This window comes from Podarcis gaigeae, assembly GCF_964106915.1.
Source record: "Podarcis gaigeae genome assembly, chromosome: 15".
Lineage (NCBI taxonomy): Eukaryota > Metazoa > Chordata > Lepidosauria > Squamata > Lacertidae > Podarcis > Podarcis gaigeae.
In genome coordinates this window covers 33,667,803-33,677,729 of record NC_139692.1, presented here as the reverse complement: position 1 = coordinate 33,677,729, position 9,927 = coordinate 33,667,803, and the positions used below count along the sequence as shown (strand labels likewise).

The following is a 9,927-nucleotide window of genomic DNA, read 5'->3' as shown; positions in this document are numbered from 1 at the left end:
AGTAACGAGGATTCTTTCGAAGCGTTGATTCTATCATGCAAAATAGACCGCTCGGCTTTGGAACACATTTTTAAAAGGAAAGCCCGACAAGGCTTTCAAATACATTACAATTGAATAACTTGTTAAAGAAATTCCCCAAGTAACTGATGTGGGAGTTTGAAAGTCTTGTTTATTCCGTTATATTTTACTCCAAGAAGACTCATTTATCCTAAATAGAACCTAATAGGGCAGACATGAGAAAGGTGCTAAGAGGAAGGCACGTTTGGCAACTCCACACCATGATCAGCTCCCGCCCCGAAACCAATATCCCCACTGTGGAAGGACGTGTGGGACCAGAATTGGCCCCCACAGTCACTTATGGACTCATTGTTAAAACCGTGTTTATGGAAGACAATCTTACTTGGCTACGAGTGATCGCGAAAGAAGACGACAATTTTTAAAATGTGTTCCCATTGAGATCCCAAGATTAAAATTTGGGTAGCTCTTAGAAATAGTAAATAATCAATACAATTTTTTGGAAGTTTTCAATTGTAACTTTTTTGCAGTGTTAAATTTTAAAGTAAGTCCATCATGTGACATATCATATTAGAGCCCATGAAGTTCTGAAGAGACTGGTGTTTTTGTTTTGACATATCTCAATTCTTGGCTGAGCTTTTAAGGTTTTTGCGTAGTCTGACAAGGCCAAAATTGTCAATTTTTTGAAATTTCAAACCCTCATAACTCAAATGGGATGAGACATTAAAATTTTAGATTTAAACTTAGTTTTGATCACATTCACACCTCAAGATGCTAAGCTACCACTTAAAATAACAATAATGTTCACAACCCATGGAGTTTTCTGTCACTTCATGCTCAGCCCCAGCAGAAAGTGCACAGTGCCTTCCCCTCATCAGTGATCAGTAGTGTCATAGGCTGTACTGCTTGCATTCTTTAACCTTTATTGTTTGCCTTTCTTTTACAATGGAAAAGACAAGGAGGGCTTCCATCAGAAGTTATAAAACAACCAACCTGTAAACATCAAAGACAGACATGAACCATCACCAAGGGTGGTGCCTTCAATCATGTCAGCACACAAAAGCCAAAGCTACTGTCCAATACAACCGTTACCCCTAAGGCACAAGTGAGGAACTTGTGATTAGATTCCAACATCCGTCAAGGGCCCCTTCTGAAATAACGTTTTCCACATGCTCAAGTGGCATACAGGGGCAGATCTACTATGAAACTAATGAAGCTTAAGCTTCAGGGGCCCCAATTCTGGAGGAGCCCCAGAAGTGACTTTAGTCCATGTTGCTTAAAATTTTGGGGTCTGGTAGATGCGGGTGGCGCTGTGGGTTAAACCACAGAGCCTAGGGCTTGCTGATCAGAAGGTCGGCGGTTCGAATCCCTGCAATGGGGTAAGCTCCCATTGCTCAGTCCCTGCTCCTGCCAGTTAGAAAGCACACAGTGCAAGTAGTTAAATAGGTTCTGCTCTGGCGGGAAGGTAAACGGCGTTTCTGTGCACTGCTCTGGTTCGCCAGAAGCAGCTTTGTCATGCTGGCCACATGACCCGGAAGCTGTACGCCAGCTCCCTCGGCCAGTAAAGCAAGATGAGCACCACAACCCCTGAGTCGTCCACGACTGGACCTAATGGTCAGGGGTCCCTTTACCCTTTAGACCAGTTTGAGTCACATTACTCAAATTGATTGATTTTTTGTTGTATATACTTCAACAATTCCAGTTTTGAGAGTCAGTAGCACAAATGTTATAAAGGTATTGTGATCTGTTGTGGAACAACCCCATTGAAGATTACATTAGCTACCCAGACCTTGCCACTGGTTGCAAAGGGGCCCACATGACAGTCCAAGCTTCAGGGCCCCCAAAATGTAGGTCTGCCACTGGTGGCATAACACCTTTGGGTTTTAATCCTGTATGCACTTTTCTAGGTTGTAAGCCCTATTTGTCACAGGAGAACTGCCAAATAACATGCATATTATGAACTGTGTTTGCAGCAGAGGTTTGGGGACCAGAACTTACTTGATCAAAAATATTTAGAAGGGCTGTCACAACTAAAGGACATTTGGGCTGCAATTCTGTACATGCTTCCTTGGGAGAAAGTACCATTGAATTCAGTGGGATAGCATTGTCAAGCCTATTTCTTTAAGAATTATTACTTCTCAATTGAAGGGACATATTTTGCTTTCTATTAAACCTCTTTCATCATCTACTTGATAACAAAATAACTTTACAAACCAAGCTTGGTGCATATGAAAATTATTTGTCATACCACTCCTTTGCATAATCCCTTTTATCTATATTGTAATTATGTTCACCTGTGTTATAAGGATGCCAAATGCGGAAAGTTTTGAAACCAATTATTTCAGATTATTATTTTAACTATAAGTGGTCAGAAATGACTAATAACAGAATCAGAAGTAAAACAATCCTTACTCACTTTGCCTTTCAAAAACCTTTCAAAAAAGAACTTTTTTTTTGTTGCTTTTGTCTTGCCACTTTTTAACTTCCTTATCATGCCAACAGATGGATAATAAGTATCATATGCTATTTCAGGTGTTAAGAAGCTCCTTCATCAGAAAAAGCATCAAAGTAACACTGTGTGATTCAGTAGAGAATTTTAGTATCTCAGAGGCTTCCCTTAAATCATGCTTAAGCCTCAAGGAAGGTAATGAAATCATAACAATTGTTTTTGTGGAGCAACTTTTAATTCTACAAAAGCACATTGTCGCTGTCACAGAACAACAAAAAATACAGATTTGCTCATGCAAGTGGGACTCCTGCTACCTGTTCCTGTACTTGAGTATCCATACTGAAAATGCAAAAGTCTAATTTGCTGTCTCTTCTTTTCTCAGATAAGTGCAAATTTTGTGTACTGTCCACTGACTGGCTTTGCTGTGGGAGAAAAGCAATCAGAATTTGCAGGCTGGGCCTTTCCGTTTCCAGGAGTCTTTTTACTGGAAGGGTTTATAAGTGCAGATGAAGAATGCAAGATGGTTGAGCTGATGGACTGCAGTGCTTGGAAGCCATCACAGTCTGGCCGAAGAAAACAGGTCCTGTTCTCAAATTTAAATTCCTTCACCCCCAACTCCAACAACCAACTCGTCTGGTTTTTTTAAATGTGCATGGCTTTCCCCTCTTCCTCCTCATCTCCCTCTTTCTGCTTCAAATGGTGGAGTGGTTAGTGTGTTGGACCAGCACTGGGACAACGTAAGTTGCAATAGCCACATATACAGCCTTTCCAATATGACTCCTGCATACACAGCCTAATTTATTTCTTTTAAAGTATTTTTGTATGTATGTATGTATGTATGTATGTATGTATTGCCATCCAGAAGTAGGGCTGTGCATTGAATCACCATATTGTTGAAATAACATAAATAAGTCTTTCAACAAAGCAATATACCTTGCAGATGATTTGCAGGTACCGTGTCTACTGCTCTGTTTGTCCTCTCCCTTCTCCTAAGGACAAGAAATGAAGATAATTCCTTACAAACCAGCAAACTCTTTCAGCTTCACCAGTATCTTTTCATTTAGAGCTCAGCTAATTATGCAGAGTCTACTAATAATCCAGGGGAATCCCTCCCACAGCTAGACAACCAAAGAGGCAAAGAACTGGAAAGCAGTGGCGTAGCGTGGGTTGTCAGCACCCGGGGCAAGGCAAGTAATTTGCACCCCCTAACCCGTGGATTTGCGCCCCCTAACCCTAACCCCCAGCTGTTGCGCCCGGTGCGGCCGGCCCCCCCTGCACCTCCCACGCTACGCCACTGCTGGAAAGCATTTATCTCTTCCCTCACCAGTGAAAAAAAGAGGGGGAAGAGTTTTCATTTTCATTTTCTGGTGGTGTTTATGTCATTGGTTCCCCCTAAATAGCTTTCCTCCATATTAAAAAGGGTGATTTTAAAAAAATAAAAATTAAAGGAGACTAACTTTGCTTGCTGGCCCTCCCTCCCTCCCTTTGATAAAAAAAGGAAAGATTGGTATTATGAAGGCTTGGGGGGGGGCTTCTGTGGGGGGGGATGGAGGGGAGAAGATTTAGCTGGCTGCCTTATACTGAATGGGAGGTTGGGTACTGTGAGAATGATGGTGAGGGTGTTTTTCGAAAAGCAAATGTGTGTCTACTCACAAGCAAGGCCTACTGAATTTAATGGGCTTACTCCAAGGAAAGTAGAAGCAAGTTTAGTTCATAAATAAGTTGAAAATATATTAAATAGAATATATGGAAGTTTATTTAATATTTTTATTAAATCTACTACTTCCTTACTTTTTAAGGCCCTCCACCACTGTAGGGAGCCTTGTCAAGGCCCTTGGCTACTGCAGGGAAGTGTGGCGCACCCTCCGCTGCTGTGGGGAGGTATGGCAGGAGCCTCTGCCCCCGTGGGGAGGCCCACAAGGCCCTCCGCCACCGCAGATATATATCATTATATATCGAGATATTGTGATATTTAGCTGGGGATATATATTGTGATGTTGAAAACCAGATATCACCCAGGCCTATCCAGAAGTACTCTGGATAGTATGATTAAGTGACAATATGATAAAAACAGCATGCAGTCTTAAATTTTCAGGAATGAGAGAGATCAAAACCTGCTAATTAAAATCACAAAAGCGGTGGTTTTGGTTTAAAACAGTAAAATCACTTTGTTTTAAGGGGGTGGGGTCTTTACCTGGTGCTTGAATGACCATAAGAAAGGTGCCAGGCCACCCACTTCCGGGAATGGCATTCCACACCCAGAGTGTCACTGTTGAAAACACCGCTTCCCTGATAGTTACCTGCCACAGGCCAAGAGCCCCAGAGCACAGCTTCTGAAGAGGATCTTAAGGCTCCAATGGGGATTAGATGGGAAAATATGATGCTTTAGTTATATGAAACCAACTTTACAGACAGAAATATCCACCATCACGCCAGCAGGTGAGACAGGAAAACCTATTTGCGCAAGTGAAAGTATGTTGCACAAGTGGGCTGGATGTCATTCTTAAGATTTCTTCTATCAAGGGACAGCTGTACTTAATAAACTGCATTGGTAGTGCTTGTAAGGTGGGTCAGCATTATTATTCTCATACTGCCATTTGTGGACTAAGGACCAGCTTGTCTGAGGCTTCCTAGAGGCTTCATGGTCAAGGTAAGATTTGAACCAGGAAAAAGTGAAGCAGTGCTTTGTACCAGCTCAAGTAACCTTTTCTTCTTCTCCTCCTCCTCCTTTCTATAGGACTATGGCCCCAAAGTGAATTTCAAGAAGCGCAAGTTGAAAGCAGGCGGTTTTGCTGGCTTGCCCAGCTTCAGCCAGGAGATTGTGACTCGAATGAGAAGCCATTCTGTGCTCAAGGACTTCTCTCCAGTCGAGCAGTGCAACTTGGATTATGGCCCCGAGAGAGGGGCTGCTATTGACCCCCATTGGGATGACTGGTGGCTTTGGGGGGAACGCCTGGTTAGCTTAAACTTGCTTTCAGCAACTGTGCTCTCCATGTCTTGCGACTCAGAGGATCATATCCAGTTATTTCCAGCCTTTCTTCAAGACAGCAAGCAGGTACACAGCTCTTTGACCCATGCTGTTTCTCAGGAGCATTGGCCTAAAGAGTCTACTTCTTCAGGAGGATTCAGAAGCACCACAAAGTGGGGAACTGACCCTTCTTCCCCCACCAGGTCAGTTTTGTCTAAAGAGGTTGTCGTCGCCATTCACTTACCTCAGAGATCACTAGTGGTTCTGTATGGACCGGCTCGCTACAGATGGAAACATGCCATTTATCGCCATCATATTAAAAGCCGCCGTATCTGCATCACCTTCAGAGAATTGTCTGCAGAGTTCAGTCTTGGAGGAGAACAGGAAGAATTGGGTCAAAAGCTCCTAAAAACAGCTCTGACATACCAGGGAATACCTGTATAGGCATCCATGTGGAGGAACTGAAACTCTTTAACTTGTTTGGATCCCCAGAAATTAAACTTCAAGGCCTTTCATAAACTTGGGTCTTTTTCTGATAATTCTACTAAAGTTGTGGTTTTCAGTGATCTTTCAAGGAACCCCTTGCTCCTCTTCCACCAGCTCTTAGGCACACTGATATTTCAAGGGACACCGGCAAGACTTCTTGGGCTTTATCATTCCCTGTGAAAGGGCAGTGTACCCCAGATGTAGGAGATTAATTAAAAGTGCATGAAACTTGCACATATATAATAGCTGCAGGGCAAACACCACAGGTAAAAAGTTTATGAGATGTTGCCCCGTACCAAGTTAAACCATTACACCCTTTATTTTTAAATGTTGCTGAATTTCTTACAAAACACTCAAGGCAATTAACAATCACCAAAGTTAATGGTTAATTAAGACAAATTGAGAAAGAAGCTCGTATGAAGTTGATGAGGTCAGCAAAGGTGAAGGAACCAGAAATTGGAACAACAGACATGCCTCCTGCAGTGAAGAGGTTTTCAGCCTGCACCAGAATACCAATGGAGGCAAGAGGGATTTCCCAGGGTTGTGGGCTCCACAGCCTGGGTCCTGCAGTGGGAAAAGGCCCTTGCCTGTGTTTCCACCAACCCTGGGAGGTGGTACCAAGCTTTTTCTTAGTAAGCAATTGGATGGAATGCTACCTGCATCCTTTTTCTTATATTTCCATAAGTAAGAGGCGTAGATTTTCTCAGGCAGTGACACCCCTGGGGTCTGCTGGCTGCACTGTGCCTTGACTCACAGCTCCTGGGACTGAGCACTTTTACTGCTCTGCTCTTAAGAGCAATTAACTGGAAACTGAATGTGCTTTACTGTAGATTCTCCCTCAGTTGCCCATGTTCTGCCTGCACGCATGGATTGGCAGTTTATATAAAAAATAATACAGTACAATCACACTAATGCTTCTTTCCCCCCAAACGTAATTTTAGAAAGCTGGGAAAATACGTCTTTTAAAAATCCAGCACAGAGTCCAAGCTGTCTGATAAATAAAAAGGATGTAAGGCATTTGACAGCATGGGACATACTTCCTACCTTGAGGGAACCCTGCTCCACCCATGCTTGCTGACTAAATTGCAATAGGAAGATCCCCAGACAGCAGGTAGCACCTGTGCTTTGACAGTAACCACAACAAGATTCTAGGGGCTGATGAAATCATACGCTCTATTGCACCAGTATTTTCCCCCTTGTATGCAGACACGAAACACAGCTTAATATTCACCATGTAATTATATTCAAAATTGTGAAGAATACCTACCATATATATACCACACAAATGGTATATTTTGCTTTTCTCATGATGACTCAGCTGGCAGCTATGAGAGACTGCTGTAGAATGAATAAATAAAATAGGCATTGCAAGAACAGTATTTAAAAGTATCTGCTGGTGAAGAGAGGCTGAGGCTATGGAAAGCCCCCCACCTGCAGGATCACCTGCATGGCGAAGGATGCAGGTGGTACAACTAACAGTTCCCTTACTGATTCAGTTAACTATTAACGAAACAAGAAGAGCCCGTCTAGTCCAGTATCCCAGCATAATTCAGGGTCCTGTGGAAAATTATGCTAGCAGCTCAGATCCAGTTGCCTGACAGTGCTGGGGGCACCAGGCTGGGTTTACGGGGGGACGGGGGCAGAACAGGCACCAGTGGTGGGCCCTGCTAGAGTGTTGGGACCTTGGTAACTGCCCATGAATGCAAGGTGATGGTGCAAGTCCTATAATTCAGACACCTAATAGCAGCAGATAGGTAGATGCCTGCTTTAATATATTTAAAAATATTTTGATCAAGTGGCACCAACTGGAGGTGTGCTTATGTGTGGAATTTCTGGGGTTGGAAGTTACAGAGTTAAAGCATGCTCCCACTGGGGTTGCCATCAAATTAAGAAAGAAAAAATGAATTGCTAAAAGAGGGCAAATATATTGTTGACCTTTGAACATGCTCATTTGTGTGTCTACACTGGCCAGGTGCTGTTTATGGGGAAACATCAGGACCTCTGCTGGTCTCCCTTTTGATGGACCAGGCAGCCCTTCACACAGAGAACTGTCCTCTTAAAAATAGGACATGTGGCCAACTCTGTCTCTTCTCACAGATCACTTTACAAAGGGAGAATCCTTTCTTTCCCCCAAACTGCAATTATTCCTCTGAAATCTAGGGTTGGGAACAAGAAATTAGGGCACAAGCCTGATGGAAGGACATAAAATGGCAACCGTGCTTTGCAATTCCTAGATACATGAACAGAGATTTGTGAACTTACAAAAATGGTTTTTAAATCTACAATTAATAATTTAAGAATGGATTTTGGCGCCTTTGCTACTGCAGTTGTAATAGCCTTAAAAGTACTTAAGAGTTTGACAGAACATAAGCTGTGACTCTCAGCAATTTATTTTCCAAAAGATCAAGGGTAGAAAGTTAATTTGACATGCTTCAGAAATTCAGTGCCTTGAACAGCAGTCTGTACAGTTTTTTCAAGGGGAAGGAGAATTGTTCTATCATGTTACCAGAATCCACTAATCAAAGGTGCAAATCAGCAAACAACCGAACATCCTTGATGAGCCACAATTTATGACAACATTACAAAAAGGTTTAGCTTGGTCTGCAGAGCAGTTGTGGTTCCATACCACTTTTAAGTAAGACAGAGAGGTGGTGGGTGTGAGACCTTGGAAACTGGACAGAGATGAGAAGGACCTCATTAGCTGATTACAACAATGAGAGAGGACTGGGTACCTGAGAAGCGGGGTTAAGGGAGGGACATCAAAGCAGATGGTGATTCTGCACCAAGGCTGGCAGCAGTGGCCTTTATGAGATAATGCTGAAAGGAAATGCGCTTAAAAGACAACAGGGAAGCTTGCAGAGACGCTGCTGGCATTTTGCCCTTACAAAATTTGGATAAAGAAGGAAATGGGAGAGTTCCCACTACTTAGCAATGCAGAAAGGTCTGGCACCACCTCTGAGCAATATAAAAAGTTGAGGGTCGGATTGTACTTGCTCTTCCACTCCCACTTCTCCCCCCCCCCCTTCTTCTGTTCCCTGCATTTTCTTGTAGCAATGTAGCTGTGTGTGTGCATGACTTACAATGCTTTATGACTTTGAACACGTTTAAAAATCAATGCTAAAAAGAAGAGGGAAAAGGGCAGCAGATCCAAGTCCTGCCACAAAAAAACTTTGGGGCCTGGGTCACTCCCTAACAATGCCCATTTCCAGACTTAAGGGATTCTTCTGAAAGTCATTCGCCTGCAGCTGCTCACAAGACTCGGCAGAATGATTTATTCCTTCAAAGGTCAACCGTTTTCATTACGGCCAGGAATATGGCCTTTCAAGAAAGACTGTTCTGGATTTTGCACACTTCGGATGGTTCACTGCTTCCACTAATTAGCAGCAAAAGAATTTTGCTCTTGCTTCTAGGTCACCCAGCTCATTGTACTCTCTCACACGCACCCATTTTTATTGTGAACTGACGCCTATCGCAAAGTACGAAAAATATTATTCTTCCTAACTGTCCACCCCTTGGTAGTTACCAGTTTTGTTTTTTTTGGTTTCTCCATTAACGGCCCCCCTGCCAGGGCCACTCCCATCTGTGCAGCCATTTTCTCCAGTAGTGTTGGGTAGCAGCTGCTTGCAAACGAAAGCCATCGTTTCACCTCATCCGGCACTTTCTGCTGAAACCAGCAGTGGGTCTTCATGAAAAGCATGAGTTCTGCTACTTGAGTTTTAGCCCTTTTGCTAGGAACTCAAATATGAAAACAAGGTTGGGAGCACGTCCACACATGTCTTGGAGTGGATTGCCTATTTTCTGAAGTCCAGTCCTTGAAAGATAGTAACTGGATCATGTCCAAAGGAGGGTGAGGAAGACAGCAAGGGATAGAGATGTTCCTAGGTCATTTTCACTAATACACACATTTTTAAGCACAATTCCCTCTAGTTTATGCACCTTTGTACATATTCCTTGGCCAGAGAACTGCACTGCAAATTTCTGACAACTGCAAATTTTGAAGTGTGATTCA

At 43.0% G+C, this 9,927-nt stretch overlaps 1 protein-coding gene across 1 annotated transcript; it reads left to right on the top strand.

Moving 5' to 3' along the window:
* The first annotated feature begins 583 nt into the window (after positions 1-583).
* Positions 584-5,951, top strand: ALKBH4 (alkB homolog 4, lysine demethylase). The gene is made up of 3 exons (XM_083714866.1): positions 584-1,120; positions 2,847-3,044; positions 5,202-5,951. The coding sequence occupies exons 2-3, from the start codon at positions 2,985-2,987 to the stop codon at positions 5,874-5,876; spliced, it is 735 nt and encodes a 244-aa protein (XP_083570992.1). The 5' UTR covers positions 584-1,120; positions 2,847-2,984; the 3' UTR covers positions 5,877-5,951.
* Positions 5,952-9,927: the final 3,976 nt, after the last annotated feature.

What these genes read in the sequence shown, in the direction of transcription:
- ALKBH4 (XM_083714866.1), top strand. Translation starts at nt 2,985, where the DNA reads ATGGTTGAGCTGATGGACTGCAGTGCTTGGAAGCCATCACAGTCTGGC. An exon ending in AGTCTGGCCGAAGAAAACAG is followed by an intron (nt 3,045 to 5,201) that starts GTCCTGTTCTCA and finishes TCCTTTCTATAG; the next exon opens with GACTATGGCCCCAAAGTGAA.